Source organism: Cynocephalus volans, chromosome 9, assembly GCF_027409185.1.
Source record: "Cynocephalus volans isolate mCynVol1 chromosome 9, mCynVol1.pri, whole genome shotgun sequence".
Taxonomy (NCBI): domain Eukaryota; kingdom Metazoa; phylum Chordata; class Mammalia; order Dermoptera; family Cynocephalidae; genus Cynocephalus; species Cynocephalus volans.
Window position 1 is genome coordinate 139117352 of NC_084468.1, and position 19807 is coordinate 139137158.

Consider the following 19807-nt stretch of genomic DNA (forward strand, 5'->3'; position numbering starts at 1 on the left):
AGATATTCAGTCTACTTACTTTTCAAAGTTTTAGTATATTACATTTGTGCCCCTTTTGACAAGCACCATGCTGAAATGATACTTCAGGTGGGAGAAACAAGACCCATGATATTTTGTATTTTTTGAGATACTTCTATTTTTATTAAATAAAAATTTAAGATTTTCATTGCAAGCCCAGTAAAAATGGTTAGAGCACAGTTTCATTTTTCTGAGAATATTTGTCTAGAGAAAAAAAAAGATTTAAAATATTACTCCTTTATTCCAAGTATCAGTGTAGTATGTTCTAAAAACAGTTGTATATTGCATTTTATGACATCTATCTTTATATCTAATTGTAATGAAAAGGCTTATTTATTTATTTATAGAAGCATGTATTTAAGCCCCTGAGTAACTGATTTTCTTAGATCGTGTGCAGATATTGATAGAGAATTATTTAATGAAGATTTTGGGATTAAATTCAAAGTTCACTTTTAGTGACTTTTTAGTTTACTTAAATGACAGAGACAGCTCTGAAATAAGATATAAACTACCATATATCACTCAAGAGACAAGTGTATCACTTTAACTGAAAATGTGGTTAATCTAAGTACTTCACTTTGCAAGAGAAAGAGATATTTTCTCATGATGAAACTTTAAGGGGATCTAATTGGTCTCTGTTGCACTAATCCTAAAACACCACTGTCAATATGTTGTGTCCTGTTGGGAATGTCCCCTCTTTATTTTTCATGTCTCTGTAATCATATCCTGAGAGAGTTTTGGGGCAGCTAATGCAAAGACCTTCTTCTCCTTCATTTCAATAAAGGCTACACATGTGTCATTGCTCAGTGGTTATCGTTAGCATATCTATTCTTTAATAGATATTGAGTGCCTTCCAAATATCAGGCACCTACATTTCTCTTGGTTCTCATCAGTTGTTACTTGATTATATTGAGTTAAAAATACCTTAAAGCATGAGATATTAGAAAAGGAAGGACTTCCTTGAAGAGTATTTGAGGATTATGATAAAATATTTCATTACTTCTAACATTATCTCCTCCTGTTCTCCTGCAGAGACCCATCACAGTAGCCCAAAGTTCTTATTTCTGGGATCAGATTTAACCAATTCTCACCATGGACTCTCTGCCCCTGCTATTGATCCCTGATCTTGATCTCTTATCTTCTAATCAGAGCCTTTTATGACTTCTCTTACTCACTTTATGCCCTCTTTTTAATCCAGGTCTTTCTTCTCTATCATTTTTTTGTTACTTCTGATAGCTTCTGTACTGTAATCAAACCTATTTTTGAATACATCCCTTTTATTCTCTAATGAACTATTAAACTCTTAAAGTTAGTAATAATGTATTCTATTTCTTCATTTTCCGTAAAATACAGAAGACAATTGGTGCTCAGTACATAGTAAACACATAAGCAAATAATTTTCATATTAGCTAATATTGAATGAATAAATGAACAAATTAATTCTGCTCTTTGCCTAGATAAGTAAAAGGATTGGCAGAACAAATTTAAACAATAGTCTAATGTTGAACATTTATTTGATTAAATAATAGACTGAATAATGTTATTACAGAATGTTAATTTTGGAAATTTTGGAGACCTTTATCCGGAAGAGTCAAATTATTTATGTTTGCTGTTTTCTTTTGATTGAATAATCTGAATGAAAATCAATCTTCCCCTCACTTTGATCGGGCAGACATAGCCTAAACTTTCAGAATCAGAATCACACTCATCGAATAAACTTCAATAGTCTGCTTTACCATAATTACTATTTTTTGCTTTCAGCAATGGTTATTTTACATACCCCTATAAAACAGAACTTTATAGACATGAAATTTGAGGCTGTCATATTTTATATATTTGCTCAGTCTTTTCAAAGGCAAATGCCCTAATACCTTGTTGCTGAATAGTTAGGAAAAGCAGAGTTGCTATAGATTTAACATTAAGATTTCTTCTAAAGAAAAAATGGATTGAGACAAAACTTGTCTTCATTACTTGTTATAAGCATTGTTCAGAAATTATAGTCATGACTCAGAGGAATAACTCAAGTGAGTATTCATGTATGGATAGGAGTTATATTATGAGAGGATAATTCTTCAAATCAAACAAACAAAAACAAACAAAAATGTTCTCCAAAGTAAGCTGTCGGGAAACTACAATTACATTTGTCTAAATCTGAAATATGTGTTCATGACAACATAATGGTGGACACCATGTGAGTTGTGTCCTCAGACAGGCTTGTGTTTGAGTGTGACGTGTACTTGCTATGTTACATCCTGAAAAGACTAAAAACAATATAAAATAAAAACAACAGGATTTTGCCCGGCATAGTAACTACTCAGTAATGGTGACTTTTTGTTTGTCATGCATTTGCTAATTAATAATATTTCACGATAGAATCTCATCCTAAAGAAAATGCTGAAGATAATGAACCATTTATAAGTGTAATCATAGTCCCATTGTACATTCATGGCTTTGTTTATTAATAGCCCCTTAGAAATGTCCCCTGCAAGGATCTGCTGAAATAAAGTCCTAATATTTGGAAAGCTACAGTATTACCTAACACTTTCTTCTCCAGTTCAAACCTTTCTACCTCAACTGGCAGTTGCTTATTCAAGCAAGCACAACACAGAATGCAGAGCCTCGGGGTGGATATAATATGAATAGCTGCAAGTCAGGTGGCAAACAGATGTATGGCAACTTGCTAAGGGACAGGGGCAACCCCTTCCTGCAGCATATAGAGCTGATCATAGCACAAAGAAGCGATCAAGGTTATTGGCATATTAACATTGTTGTCAGAAAATTTTAACCAATTCTATTTGGAAAATATTCCTTTCTGCTTGTTTTTTTTTTTTTTAAATTTAGATACTGTATATTTAAACTAAAAGTAATCTCATATTATTCACAAACCATGATTGTGTAGTGGAGGAAAAATTATAGCCATATTAACATTCCTTAAGCTCTTCCACATCTCTGTGGTGTATGCTTTTTCAGTCTGTTTCATGGTCTCATTTTTTAGCTTTATAGTTGCTATTTCTCATATGTATGTGTTCATTTATATTCCATTATCTTACATTTTTGTAAGGTATCTTTATTAACATTAGGAGTGCTATTTACTGACATTAATAGTAGTATCACCAAAACTGTCAAATAAATGTTATCATCCTAATTTGAAGTTGCTAGAACAGTCGCTTAATTTTATTAGTTTATATGCTACTGCTTGTGAGAACTGAAATAAGAGTATTCAAAACAGTAAGAAGAATGATTTATGAGAGGCTAGGTGGCATCTACTCTGCAGTTATATTTGTTTATTTTTTCACTAAATTCCTACCTTTGGCTTAAATCAGTGGGATTTTCATAATTGAAAATGTGAACTACTGCACTCATGGGGGAAAAAACTGAGTATTACGGTTTATTGTAATAATCTATACACTGGTACTCTCTCTCAGCAGAGCTCTTTCATGGAAATAAAAGCCTGTTTATACAATTCATTTTCTTTCTTTAGTTTAGGCATGCTTTGTAATTATATTGAATTATTATTGCACTACAATTCATGATCCTGTCAGACTTCCTATGCCTTTCTGCTGCATGACTTTTTGTTTGTTTTAATAATAGACTTCAACTCCTTTTGGGCAGCACAGCTGTGCCTGTCAAGAAAAAAATCATACTTGGGATCAGCCAAAAGAGCTTAATTCTAGTTCTTGGTAATTGCTCGTCTTTGTTGTTATAAAACAATTTTATTTTATATGTTTCCTTCTGTATATAGATTTAAAATCCTTTCCTTAAAACTTGCCCAAGTTTACTATTCTTTATATTTTGTTGCTTTTGTTATTAATTTTCCAGAATAGAATAATAAACATATTTGTTCTATTTTTTTCTATTTTATCTCTTAGTAAATTTTATATTACATCTTATGTATAAAATCATAAACCTTCAGCTAATTTTGTATTCATTGCTTTTCACATTATTCATCTTCAGGGTTTGTACCCTATGGTAGGCAGAATACTGGTCTCCCAATGATGTCCATGACATGATCACCATAACCTGTGGATATGTAGTTTTACATGGTAGAAAGGACTTTGCATATGTGATTAAATTATGTACTTTAAGATGATGGTGATTATTCAGATTTATCCGGGTGGTACCAGTGTAACCATAAGGGTTCTTCTAAGAGAGAGATAGGAAGATCAGAGTCAGTGCAATAGTAGCTGATATGAAGGAAGCATGAATTTAGAGTGATGTGAGGAAGGAGCGGCCCCAAGTGAAGAAATGCAGGTGACCCCTAGAAGCTGAAAAAAGCCAATGAAATGGATTTTCTCCTCTGAGAATCTGAAGGAACCAACCCTGCAGATAAATACATTGACTTCAGCCCAGTGAAACTCGTTTTGGTCTTCTGAACTACACAACTATAAGATAATAAACTTGTGTTTCAAGCCATAAAGTGTTTTGGTAATTTTGTTACAGTAGCAATAGGAAACTAACACACATGCTGATAACATTTGTTAATGATATGTTTTCTCCCATATCCTGCTAGAGGATTGTCTAAGTACATATAACTTTCTCCCAAATCCTCCTGGTGGGAGGATTATCTGATTATGTGTAACTTTTTTTTCCTACATACAAATGCTAAGCTAATCAATTGTTTATTGAGTAATTATTAAAAATTCTCTCTTATTACGGTTAATCCTAATAAGGATATAATTTGAAAGGGAATTGTGTTTTTAGTAGTTAAAAATATACTTTATTTCTTTCTCTGTGTCAGTTACTTTTTTATTATATGTACCTGAAACTGAAGAATAATATAACTTATCATGGAAACACTTTGCTCTTTACCCTTTTTCTCCCAGCTATGTTATTGGTAATTGGGGATTAAACTTCACAAGAGTATTGTATTAAACAATGAGAAAGTATGAGAAATGTCCAAGTTTTATTTTCTCTTTCCAATAATTTGGTCAGTTATCAATGGATATAGGAAATATTAAACTAATAGTATGAAGAATGCTAGACAAGCTTCCTAACCTATAAGAATGTCACTGAATATCTGTATACCCAACTTCATCAGATTGCTACTCTATGGGGTTTTTAGTCTAGTGTGGTACTAGGGCACCACCTAGCAGGCACTCCTAATAAAAATGGACTATTGGCATAGATGTAGAAAAATTATCTGTTAGGTGTTATTAAACAATATTTAACTAAAAACATTTTTAAAATGACATATTGAGAAAAATCACTAAAATATAACCTAAGAGCTTTTACTGGCATTTTGTTAACTTGCAATTTTTATGTGAAACTTCTAATTTCACTAAGAGGCTACATTTTAATTCCTTTCAAACAAGACTTATAACAGCTCTGTTGACAGAACTTTAATTATAATGGTGCCAGATGCTATGAGATCTGATCTCTTTTATTTAATTAAATGCTAACTTTTTTATCACAATGTAAAGAAAACAAATATATTAAATATTGCATATGTGGGAATTAGGTAAAATGACCAGTGACAAGAAAAGCTATTCCAACAACATTACAAAATATAGATAAACAGTTATTAATATTAAAATATTATTAATGAAACCTAACCAGTGATAATGTCTTGTAGTGAAATGTTTTATTATCTTGAAGGAATAGTTTAATTTGGATGTTAATTGATACTAGAAAATTCTCGAGAACATGCATTTTCCAGATAATGACTAATAGTGTGCTATTTAGAATGAACACTGAATGGTATTTGTCACCAAGTATTTTAAAAACAAATAATTTCTCACTGATAAAAGAAGTCTGTTTCTGATGGAAATTTGTTCATTGTTAAATAAACCATAAAGCTGTAATTGTGATTGAACAATTGAAAGTGAAAATAAATGGGTTTTAAAGATAATTATCTTAATATAGACCATTTGAAATGCCAATAACTAGCTATTTGGAAATACTCATGAAACATTAACCGAAGTGTGCTAACTAATGAGCTTTTATCTTTAAATGAATAATGAATCCAAACTATTAATTTAAATTGTTAAAATTTAAAACATTCATTAAAGATATATAAGCTTGTTACAACTTCTGTTGAATCATAATTGTATGTAGCTACATAACTAATAGAAAATCATTTCTGAAGCACTTTCAAAGACCCAGTTGAGCTTTATGTGCTGCATTGTTTACGTGGTGTATTGACGTTACAGTGGCAGAGCTTAAAACAAGAAGACTTTAGGAGATGCTAAAAAACATACTTTGCACTGTGTTGAGATCTGTGATCTAGAAGTCAATTACAATTAAGAACAATGAGTTACACTATGTACAGATTTTTTTTTGAAGCGAAAAATATGTAAACCACTATTACCAGCATTATAAAAGAATAACAACATCATAAAGGATGTAATAAGATGAAAAATTTGTTTAGAGCTTTGTATCTCCACACACAATTCATGTACTTTACATAAATGATCTCATTGAATCCTTACTAAAACCCTATGTTGTGTGTATGTGTTATTTTTATCCCCTTCTTATATACAAGGAAACTGTCCTTTGTTCACTCCTTCATCCTCTGTAATCTTCTTTTGATGCCATTGTACCAAAAATGTTTTTGGTAAAGCCTTCAGTGGCTTCCTCATTTACTGAAAGTATTCAGTTTTATTCTACTTAACACTTACTGGTACTGACCATTTCAGTGCTTTAGTTATTTGGGTTTGGTGAAATCACATTCTCAGGGATATATTCTTTTTCTCAGTTTTCTAGCCAGCCCTTTAAAAGCTTGGCCTGTCTGTTGGCCATTTGTATATCTTCCTTAGAGAAATGCCTATTTAGCTCTTTTGCCCATTTTTTAATTGGGTTGCTTGTTTTCTTCTTGTAAAGTTGTTTGAGTTCCTTATATATTCTGGATATTAATCCTTTGTCAGATGTATATTTTGCAAATATTTTCTCCCACTCTGTTGGTTGTCTTTTAACTCTTTTAATTGTTTCTTTTGCTGTGCAGAAGCTTTTTAGTTTGATATAATCCCATTTGTTTATTTTTCCTTTGGTTGCCCGTGCTTTGGGGGTCGTATTCATGAAGTCTGTGCCCAGTCCTATTTCCTGAAGTGTTTCTCCTATGTTTTCTTTAAGAAGTTTTATTGTTTCAGGGTGTATATTTAAATCCTTAATCCATTTTGAGTTGATTTTAGTATACGGTGAGAGGTATGGATCTAGTTTCATTCTCCTGCATATGGATATCCAGTTATCCCAGCACCATTTGCAGAAGAGGCAGTCCCTTCCCCAGTGAATAGGCTTGGTGCCTTTGTCAAAGATCAGATGGCAGTAAGTGTGTGGGTTGATTTCTGGATTCTCTATTCTATTCCATTGGTCAGTGTGTCTGTTTTTATGCCAGTACCATACTGTTTTGGTTATTATAGCTTTGTAGTATAGCTACACAATGGAATACTACTCAGCTATAAAAACAAATGAAATACTGCCATTTGCAACAACATGGATGGACCTTGAGAGAATTATATTAAGTGAAACAAGTCAGGCAAAGAAAGAGAAATACCACATGTTCTCACTTATTGGTGGGAGCTAAAAATTAATATATAAATTCACACACACACACACACACACACGCACACAAAAACTGGGGGGGGGGGAAGATATAACAACCACAATTATTTGAAGTTGATACGACAAGCAAACAGAAAGGACATTGTTGGGGGGAGGGGGGGAGGGAGAAGGGAGGGAGGTTTTGGTGATGGGGAGCAATAATCAGCTACAATGTATATCGACAAAATAAAATTAAAAAAAGAAATAAAATAAAATAAAAATGCAAATGTCAAAAAAAATAAAAATAAAAATAAAATAAAATAAAATAAAAAATTTTTAAAAAGCTTGCCCTGTCCAGGATTTTGTTTTTGTTTTTTTTGTTTTTGCCCTGCATTTCTACTCTAAATAATAATTGTGGAAAAACTCTTCCTTAGTCTTGATTTTTTGGTAGTGTTTCAGGGTTCATGCATGTTGTAACATGTATCAGAATTTCATTCCTTTTAATGACTGAATAATATTTCAGTGTATACATACAAGGGTTCTACAAAAAGTTCATGGAAAAATGGAATTCAAAGATAATATGAATGTTTCCATGAACTTCTGAAGACCCTTCATATATGTATATCACCTTTTGGTTATCCACTCATCTGTTGATGGACATTTCCATCTTTTGGCTATTGCTAATCGTGCTTCTATGAACACGAATATACAAGTGTATTTGTTGGAGTCTCTGCTTTCAATTCCGTTGGGTGTATACCTAGGAGTGGAATTGCTGGATCATATCATAATTCTGTGTTTAACTCTTTGAGGGGAAAGCATGATTTTTTAACAGTTTAAAACATTTATAGTGAAGACATACCAGTGATTTATTTGACTCACTAATGAAGAAACCAGCAGGATAGTAAAGCTGATTCAGTGGAGAAGTCAAGAGACAAGTGAAAGAAAGAGCTCTGAAATTAGATTGCTAAATTTGGTACAAAACTTGTTAATGTTATACAGAGCAATGCAGGCATAGTCTTTGAGAATATTTTTTCGACAAGAGAGAACTCATTAGTAATTTACTAGTCTTCTATAATTTATCTAATTTTACAAAGCGTGAACCCAGATCAAAAGAAAATAGTGAGTCAAAAACTGTGACACTTTTCTGGAGAATCGTAAGACCTTTAAGTGGGCTTGTTAGTGTTTTAGTATGATTTTGAAAGGACAAATAATCTTTCTGCCTTATCTCCAGGTTTTGGATATTTTTTCTTAACCATGTACTTATTGCATTTGATTTTGTTAACGGTATTTTTTTGCATTCACTTTTTAAAAGTAGACTTTGTATTTCAAAGCAGTTGTAGGTTCACGGCAAAATTGAACAAAAAATTCAGTTTCCATCCTGTGTCCCCACATCTGTGTAGCCTACCACACTATTGACATCTATTGACATCCTATACCAGAATGCTACATTTGTTATGATCTATAAACACTGATGCATCATCGTCACCCAAAGCTCATAGTTTACACTGGGTTTCATCCTTGGTTTTGTACATTCTATGTGTTTTGACAAATGTTTAATGGCATGTATCCATCATTATAGTATCATACAGAAGAGTTTCACTGCCCTAAAAGTCCTCTGTGCTCTGCCTGGTCATCCTCCCTTCCCTCTAAGTCCTGGAAACTACTAATCTTTTTACTGTCTCCATAGTATGGCTTTTTCTGGAATGTCATATAGTTGGAATCATACAGGATGTAGCCTTTTCAGATTGTATTAGTCCATTTTTGTGTTGCTATTCCAGAATACCTGAGACTGGGCAATTTATAAAGAAAAGAGGTTTATTTGGCTCATGATTCTGGGGCAGCTGCATCTTGGGTAGCTGCATCTGGTGTGGCCCTCAGGTTGTTTCTACTCATGCAGCAGGGCAGCCAGCCAGTGCGAGATCATGTGGGGAGTGGAAGAGAATGGGGGAGGGGCCGGGGCCATTTAAACAACTAGCTCTCTTGGGAACTATTAGAGTGAGAACTCATTCACGACCCCTGTACTCCCAGGGAGAGCACTAATCTATCCATAGGGGATCTGCCCCCCATGACCCAAACCACTCCCAACACTGCCCAGTTGGGGATCTGATTTTGACATGAGCTTTGAGGGGACAACAAACCCAAACCCTATCACAGAGTGTCTTCTTTCATTTAATCATATGCATTTGAAGTTCTACATCTTTTTGTGGCTTGATAGCTCATTTCTTTTTAGCACTGCATAACATTCCATTGTGTGGATATACCATAGTTTATCCATTCACCTGCTAAAGGACATCTTTGGCAATTATGAATAAAGCTTCTATGAGCATATGAGTGCAGGATTTTATGTTGACATGAGTTTTTCAATTCCTTCTGGTAATTCCCGGGAGCATGATTGCTGGATCATATGGTAAAAGTATGTTTAGTTTTGTAAGAAATCACCAAACTGTCTTCCAAAGTGGCTGAACCATTTTCATTCCCATCAATAACGAATAAGAGATCCTGTTTCTCCACATCCTCACCAGCATTTGCTATTGTCAGTGTTCTAGATTCTGGCCATTCTAATATATGTGTAGTGGTATCTCATTGTTGTTTTAATTTGCATTTCCTTGATGGCATATGTTGAGCATATTTTCATATGGTTATTTGCCATCTGTATATCTTCTTTATTGAGATATCCAGGTCTTTTGCCCATTTTTAAATTTTTTTTTTTTTTTTTTTTTTTTTTTTTAGTATTAAGGGTTCTTTGTAAATGTCTTGGTCCTTATTTTAACTCCTATCTTTCCATGGATCACTCCAAAATTTCTGTGTCTTGCCTGGCCTCTTTTTAGTGATGGCCTTGATTGTTTCTGCCATTTTCTTTATCTTGATGTTTACTGATTCTTTTGTGGCGTTGACAGAACTGCTTAAGAAACAACGACTTTTTGCCTCCGGCTCTTCCCACCCATCACCACCCCTCAAAATTCAACTTACTCTTCAGGAACCTCCTCAGACTCAGGTTCTACAGACTTTCTTGATCCCCAGTATCTGAAGTGATCATTTATTCTCTCAACGAGTATCATTTTGTTCTTACCACTCCTAGGGGCTTTACTAATTATTTCCTTACTTTGTGATGGTATGGATCTCAAGTTTTTAATCCGTCTCAGAGTGGTAGCTCAGATCTTTGAACATGGGAAGCCCTGAATGAAAAACTGTTGAATGAATGAACAGATGAAGGAAGGAAGACTTGTTTAACAGCACAGCAAAACCAATTGTTACCTGAACTTCTTTAATCGTTAAATTTAAACTAGAACGTAAAAACAGGTAGATGTTTTATTCTGTTAGAACACAAAACAAGTCTCCCATTGTCCATTAATGTATCTTAAGTCAGTGAAATCTGAATAATAGTCCAGAAATTGCAGATTTATTTTCTAGTACTGTTTTGTATCGATCTTTGTATGGCTAGCACCTGTCACAGGGCTTGAAACACTATGTGTACATAGTGTCTGGTACAAACACAAAGTGCTTTTAAAAAGCTTTTGAAGAATTAATAAAGTTAATGTTAGTTGTGATAGTGTTTAGTGGCCAGTTAAATCTTGTAGGAAGCATCTTTACAGCAATATAAAAGGATCACTGTCAATAGTAATTGTCAGCATTTTCAAAATGATAATAGAGATAATGATGATAATGTTAATGATACATATAATAAATTAATTAATTTTTGGAGTGCTCACTGTGTGCTACACTTTCATGCTTTAGGTATAGCATCTCATTTAATTCTTACGAATAGCTGGGAACTAATTTTATTGACAAAGAATTTGAGACTCAGAGAAGTCAAGTAACTTGCCTTAACCCACATAACAAATTATTCAGCATATAATTGAAACCTAGTTTGTCTAACTTCCAGGACTCTTCAGGTCTCAGTGTATGTGTCAATACATTCAATTAGTTTTAACTAATCCCCAGAGTCTAAATTAGATGTCCCATTGTGAACTACTTCTCCTTATGTAGCCCTTTTCAAGTTGTTTTTTACTTGATTGTCAATATCCCTTAGAGCTGTTTCTGTAAAGGCAGAGAGTATTTACAGCTGTATCCTTAGAACCCAGAGCATGAAACAGAATATATGGTTAATAACTAATTTTTGAATGGATGAATGATTCAGCCAATCATCTAGGGGATTTAAGAGTGTTGTGGAACAAACTTGGCAAGAAAGGCTCCAGACCCTCGGAAGGTAGGAGAGTCAGAAGGTTAATTACACACGGGACCCAGGTGGACTCACGTCCCAAGAATCCTGGGACCCTGTACATGAGTTTGACAGGGTTTTTATGGCCATAGGCTTAGGTTTAATAGTGCATCTTAGACAAACAGCTGTTGATTTTAGTTCTTTCTCACCCATGTGACTTTTAGGCGAACAGGCAAAATTAGAAATGCAAGTGGGGCAGGTTAGCAAAATTACAAAAGCAGAAATGCCTGCCAGCAGTTGATTATTAGCTAGGCTGAGTTGGGGTGGGGGGCTGGGAGATAAGCACATTTAGTTACAGAGACATTTTACAGTTAGTTAGAATTGAATTTTTCCCTCATTAAGAGAAGTTTAAATAAATATTTTCTAATAGTATATGATGTAGTCTGTGGCTGGTTTACCACGGATATAAAATGGGAAGGAAACTAACTTATTTATATAGTAGATTCTATATTAATCTTTCACACTGAATATTTTATTTAATCCTTATGTTAGGATATTTGTATTCCCATTATATATATATATATATATGTAGATTAATATAATTTTTAAAAAGTATTTATGGTATATAGAATAAAAAGGGGGATTGACTATAAATTAAAGCATCCTTGTACCATTTTTGATTTTTCCTATATATGGGTTTTATTTGTTAAGTCTTTTGAAGCTATGTAGGACTTTAAACTACACGGTTTTCTGCTGACTGGAATGATTGGAATTTAATATACTGATATTCTTGGATTATGTGGAAACGTTGATCAGACTTCAAGAAGGATTTAGAAAAATAACTTCACATGAAGAAACACTATTAAAATTCCTATAAAATTTTTAAAAGAAGAGTAATTTTGGTATATAATTTTTGATGAGTTAACCATACTATTTTGGAAATAGATGGAACATAGAATTGTGCTCCCAAAACTATGTGTCTGTGTGGAAATTTTGAGTGAAATTCAGTGTAATGCAGGCTTGATTTCTAAATTTCTACCCAAAATATTATAGGATGACTTTTTTTTTAACTATGCGAAATATGCTGAAGTTAATTAAATGCAAGCATTGCTTTAATTCTGTCAGATAATATCTTGAATATTATTAGAAAATACTGATATAATGTCTTTAGAAATTAATTACTGCAATGCAAACTAGCATAGTTTCCAAAAGGTAGTTGTTTGGGTCCAAATAATGAATGCCCATTAGTTCTTAATGTTTATATCTCTATGCATATATTCTGTTAAAATAAGAAAACCTAATATTAGACTAAAATAAAGTATTCTGATTATAGAGAACATGTTGGCAAAGTTGCTTGGGAACGACTAATGCTGAAAGACTTGCCAAATATAAGATGATCTCTCAACTGTTATTTTACTTATGTTTTATCCATCTCTGTTTCTGGAAATGGCTTGAGGTATATAATAATAAAAAATACACTAAAATGATTGAAATAGTCCGAGTGCATAGTAAATACCTATAAAATGATATGATAGTAATATATGTGTGTGCATATATATATATAAACAAATTAAAAATTAAATAAAGAATAATTCATCTTGTGTATTTTCAGGTGAGGCTCATTGACCAAAATAAAGGGCTATGACTTTAATAACAAGTTTATCAAATATACATAGACAACCTCATCTGGTTATTTGTTAATACTGTCCCTTGATAACAAGTTAAGGACATATTTTATCATAATATTGTGAAAGCATATTTCAAATGTAGCAACTTAAAGATGTAGTTTTCTGATGATTTACCTTGATAAAACATAGCACTTAAGGTTGTAAAATAATTTTTAGTATATTTAATTTTAGAATACCAGTAACTTTAGCAGATCATTTCAAGGAAGCTTTTTAGCAAATAATTTGAAATTAAATACTGTTGGGTGTTCAAATGATGTCAAGTGAATATCGACCATGTGCTTCAGCTAAGATACTATAATTGATATTTTATTAGAAGATGAATGAACCTAATACGTATTTCTTCTTAGAGGACCAGGCATGTCTTCCTGAAATGAATAAAAACGTTTGCCAGGAAGGAACATTGTATCTGTTGGAAGCTTAACCATGTGAGGCCTCTGCCTTGGACCCACTTGAGTTAATTTTTGTAGTTGTCACAATCACAATCAAACATTAGGTAATCACTTAATTAAGTTCAATTACGCATTGTAAGATACATGAACATTTAGACAAAAAGTTCATGTAGCTGTGTAACACAGGTCTTCCTTTTCTGGTTTATAGGCCCCTTTTCTTCCTCATTGCTTCCACGTTCATTTAGTTAGAAAAATGTTTTCTTTTTTTTTTTTCAATGGTGCTACTATGGTGGCAGAAATGTTGTGTCAGTTTATATAATCTTTAATTTATTTGACTTTGGCATTCCAAACCTATCTGCATATGATTTTTAAGAATCAATTTATATTATATGTTGAAGTCTTTATAAACATCAAGTTTGGAGTAGCTTTAAGATGTAGGTAGATAAAATCTTACTTCATTGCCTGTAGTTCAGGAAATGCATATTGTTATTACGTGTCTTACCCTTCTCTAATTACTGTACAGAATCTGGATACAAAACCAAAAATCATATGAGAGAGAGAGTAAATTCCCCAAGCTTTCCTAGAGTCATTGGTCATTGCTTATCCTTTATTTTATATTTTATACTTATGTAAAGCACACATATTTATGTCTCATAGAAATGTATTAAATCTTCTTATTTAATGAAAGATTACCATCTCTGTGTGTTTAATTATTTGGATTTTGATTTGAAGTTTATTATCTCATTCATTTTGATCATGTCTAAAGGCTTTGGATGGATAGTGTTATATGAATTTTGGATTATTGAAAATAAGGAAGCTGAAGCCTAATAAAATTTATGCCCCAAACACTTCTGTGCATATTCTGAGTTCAGTGGATAAAATCATAAGCCCCCTGAGCATGATGCCTCAATGCTGGATTTGACCATATATACTGACAACACACTGACAACCCCATCTTTGGCAGAACCCCATTTTTACTGGTGATTGTAAAATGTATTAATGTATTAAATATGTTTGTAGGTTCGAATATGCTCAGAATCTATATATCTTGATATATAGTAATTCAGTTTTTACAAAGTTTTAAAATTTGAATTATTGGAAATAGGCAAATAACTGAAGTTAAATAATCAACTATTTAGTGGGTTTGAAAATACTTTTCTACTACAGTAGAATATCTATAACATAACGTTTACAAATTTTGCATCTACTCTAATCTGTTTTGCATGATCCAAATCTCATTTGGCTATCTCAGATTTTCTCTACGGTCATTTATATGTGTGAGTAGGCAAGGATATATTTTGACATTTGAGCTAGCAAGTGCTACGGAATGTCTGTAGAGAGTAATTAAATAGAGACAAGGGTCTTTTTATACTGCTGATGGAGCTCTCATTTAGTGACTGAGCTGTTGTGATCCTCGCTGATGATGGAAGAGCAAAAATATTTGTGCTGCTAATCATTGAAACCGTTTTCATTCTGGTGTTGCATACGTTCTTAAAAATAGCAATAAACACGCAAATGCAAACGTGTGTATTTTTTCCAGGACTATAGGGTTAACATCTTCCTGAGACAAAAATGGAATGATCCCAGATTGAAGCTCCCTAGTGATTTTAGAGGCTCAGATGCACTGACAGTGGATCCCACAATGTACAAGTGTTTGTGGAAACCTGACTTATTTTTTGCAAATGAAAAAAGTGCCAATTTTCATGACGTGACCCAGGAAAATATCTTGCTCTTTATTTTTCGGGATGGAGATGTTCTTGTCAGCATGAGGTACTCATTCATATTTAATATTTGTACATTTATATATTTTTCTTTTTAAATCAGTGGATCACAGAGAAGTATAGTAAAGGATTTCTAAGACCACTGTTTCTATTTTCAGGTTATCTATTACTCTTTCATGCCCTTTGGACTTGACGTTGTTTCCCATGGATACACAACGTTGCAAGATGCAACTCGAGAGCTGTATGTAAATGAGACCATAAGTGACTATCAGAATAAAATGCTTAAAATTTCTAGGCAAAACATTCTACTAATATCTTGTATAACAGTGGCAAAACTAATGCTTTTGATTACAATTAGCCATTGGAATAATCTATTTAGGACAATTATAGTTATTCTTTTGCTACATTAATTTGTATTAAGATAGGCAAATCCTTTTTGTACTAGTCTAATTTGAGTTCAGTTGATATAGGTCCACGCTTCTAACTTATTCTAATTACCATCCTCATTTGAATTAGTAATACAGGTCAGGTAAAGGAGAAAATGATGTTCTAATTTAAATAACCTTTTTAATGTTAAAAACCACAGTTTCATAGGAGAAAATTTGGAAAAATATTTTGTAAATCCAACCAGGCATTCATTTTCTATGGATGTAAAAAAAAATTTTTTTAATTTTCTCACAAAATTGATTTTTTTATGTTTTTATGATCATATAGTTTTTCAGTTTATAAAATATGCACTAGATGTATGAAAGGAAATTATTATTTATCTATAAAATATATTAATTTACTATGATGCTTATCTTTTGAAATAAAAGTAGTATGAAATCCTTAAAAAATTAACACTGATGTTGTAAGGAATCTTTAGCCTGAATACCTGTATACCATGACCTATTTCTGCAGAAAGTAAAGATAATAACCTTGTAAAATATCTTGCACATGTTTGCCAGATTATATGCTTAAAGTTACTTTGTGGTTATTTGATGTTTTTTAAAAAATGTGCTGCAGTGGATCCTAAATTTGAACAATATTTATTGCTTTTTTACTATAAAATGAGATTTTGCACATGTAAGTGTATGCATGTACATGTTTTCATATATTATATATATATATATGTATGCCTTTGTCAATATGTATTTGTATTAAAATTCAAACTGCATATTTACATTTTAATTCTATTCCTGGATGCACTAAAATATTGCTTAAAAAAATGCATGCACATTAGAGTTCAATGGTAGACTACCAGACACTATAAACCTCTTAATTGTAGCCACATTACCTAATCCCAGAATACATGCTTCGGGATACCAAGATGATCCTGTAATGATGTCCATTTGAGCAATTGCTTTATTGCTCTTCTGTGTTGATGCAACTCCTTTAGGGAAGTTTGTAATGATTTCTTCAAAAAATTAAGTGTTTCATGGGTTACATTTCTTTAAAATGTTCCAGGTAGCATATTACATGATTATAAATGTATATATTCAGAAAGCTTGCCTCACTTATATATTACCTTGTTATTGGTGACAGTTAAGAATACTGACATAGAGAAATGAATTACTGTATATGATGCAGTTGAACTATTTGTAACATGCTGATTATTTTAACTTGTTCTTTCTTGAAGATGATTGTGTGTAACTCTTGTGCTCGTATTTTCATTAGTGGCCATACATTTTACCTCTTTACTTTTTAACTACAATATCATATAAGAAGTTTCTATTTTCTTACCTTTGCTATGTTTAATATTTGGATTGTTAAAACCCAAAGAAAAGAAAGAATTAATAAGTATAATTACCTTTATTTCACACTAACATTTTTATGTATTTTTGTTTTAGTTGGTTACACAACTGATGATTTACGATTTATCTGGCAGTCAGGAGATCCTGTTCAATTAGAAAAAATTGCCTTGCCTCAATTTGATATTAAAAAAGAAGATATTGAATATGGTAACTGCACAAAATACTATAAAGGCACTGGTAAGTAATATTCTTTAAATAAAACTAAATTGTATTTCAAAGATTCATTTTAATATTTATATATGCTAGGGGAAGAGAAGAAGAAAAGTAGTTAAAAAATAAGTTCAGTATAAGTAGTTTATCTGTCATTCATATTTTGAAATTTTTTGCAGAATTATATTCACTATGATTTTTTGAAGTCTCAGTTACTAGATAGATACGCTTTACTTTATGCAATTCAGATAGCGGTTTTACAACTTTTTGTTTTAGAAATACAAACCCTCCCAGGCAGTGGTTTTCTTAGATGATGCCAAGAAATTCTTCTTCTGGCAAGATTCAATTTGGGGCTAAACATTTTGGATGTGAACAATGTAATCTATATATATATATTCATCCATTGTCTTTTGGGCAGTTTTTGGATGGTGGTTGGCCAATATTTTTAATTTTAAAAAGCCTTGATCATTATGCTATGTAGGAGGCCAAGAGAATGTGAAATAATTGGACATCAGTAAATATTACCTGTACAGTCCTTCTTGGCCTAGGTCATGGAACAGCCAACTATGAAAAGCAAAACAAATTAACCTCATTCATTAAATTACATTGAGATTTTGCAGAAAATATGAATACTCACTACTCAGTATTGTCATTATATGATTAGTCTTCAACTTTTGAGTCTCTACAGGTAATTATAGGTTATTGAGGGTTTTTGATATTGAATATAATGTTATTTCACTTAGCAGTATAAATTAAAGGTCATTGAATTTTGATTATTACATCAGTAGTAATAATTAGTCCAACTTGTAAATTGCTATGCAGTCTTAATTCTGTGTCAGGAAGCAAATTATGACAAATGATATTCAGGAATAGATATAATTAAAATTTGAGGTTAATGCAACATTTATGTGGTTTTTCAATAATAAAAATGTATATAGTGAAATTGTGTAAAATTTGGAGAAATCAGATATTTGAGCTAGAATGCTGCCATCACGACAGCTTCAATGACAAAATATAATTTAAAACATTCCTGTTGATATTAAAATAAGAGGTAGAGTGGATATTTGCATATTTATAGAGTTATAATAAAGACAAGTTGGGGATAAAGTTAGTTTCAGTGTCTGTTATTGTTGACTTTCAAATATATAAACAGATTATATGACAGGGATGGTGCAGCTGATATTGTTAGACTACCTGTGGAGTCCTGTTAGATTTGGAAGTAGTTACCCACATCCAGATTATATGCTTAATATCTCAAAATGAATAGTGTCTAAATTTCTAAATTTTGAGAAATATGAAAGAGACCTATTGAAGTTTTAAACTTCACCAAGACGTAAACATAAAACTAGCAATTTTATTTTTATGTTATAGCATAAAATTATATAACAGCATCGTAGTCCTGGGGGCATTTGGTTTTTCACTTTTAAGCCCTACTTTTAAAAATATTCATTTGGGGACTCAGCAGCAAATAAAAGTCAGGTCCCTGTTCTTTGTAGAGTCATATTTCAATGTGATAAATAAATGAAAAAAGTAAACATGATTTATTTCAGTTCTTAAAAGGAAATAAGGAAGTGTGCCATGGTAGAGACAATTTTGGGGATTTACTCAGGAGTTACAAGTAAAGCTTTTGTGGTATCTTTTAAGTCATAAATAAGTCACTGAAATCTTATTAGCTACAGAAAATAACAAAAAAAAAATTATGCCAAACTTTTTTTGGTGCTTACTGTGTTTTGGGTACTTTATCCACATTACATGATTCATCTTATGAATATAAGTAAAACGTATTACAATGTTTGGGTAATATTTAGACATCTGTTTAGAAAAATTGGCCATCCAAAATATATGAAATGCTTAACAATGTAGAATACTGGGAAAGTATGCGTGTGTGTATATATATATATATATATTTATTTAGGCAATGTATATTAAATGATAGCCAATAATTTGTACAGAAATAGCTTTAGCTTTGTTAAAGTTATGCTTTTCTATGTTTTTAGAAATAACAGAAATGGAGAAATATATGGGAAAGCAAGTATATAAAAATACCTAAATTGAAAGCCTGAGTGAATAATGGTATGAAACCTCACAGGAAATAGAAAGTAAATTGAATTTGCCCAATGAACATTTATATCAATTAGCTGCCCACCTGCCTCTCATAAATGCAACAGTACCAAGAAAAGATCAAAAAAGATCAAGAAATGTTTCTCATAAAAGTTTATGGAGCAAATCACTATAATATTCAAGCATGTATGTTACTGCTAAATGCATCCCAGTCTCGTGAAGCTCCCCTAGCGGGTGCCTCCATAAAAGGAACATGGTGGAAACTTGCTTCGAAACACAGGACGTGTGCGATGTAGGCTGTCATTTAGGCATAGCAGGATGGAATGCAAAATTTCATTTTAAAGTGTGCCAC

The 19807-nt window shown here is 32.2% G+C and overlaps 1 protein-coding gene across 1 annotated transcript in view; it reads left to right on the forward strand.

Annotated features, from left to right (window-relative positions):
• Positions 1-19807, forward strand: part of GLRB (glycine receptor beta) — a 97110-nt gene that overhangs the window by 57528 nt on the left and 19775 nt on the right. Inside the window, exons 5-7 of the mRNA XM_063107805.1 lie at positions 15271-15500; positions 15610-15692; positions 17281-17421. Coding sequence (XP_062963875.1) covers positions 15271-15500; positions 15610-15692; positions 17281-17421 — 454 coding nt within the window. The remainder of the gene's footprint in view (positions 1-15270; positions 15501-15609; positions 15693-17280; positions 17422-19807) is intronic.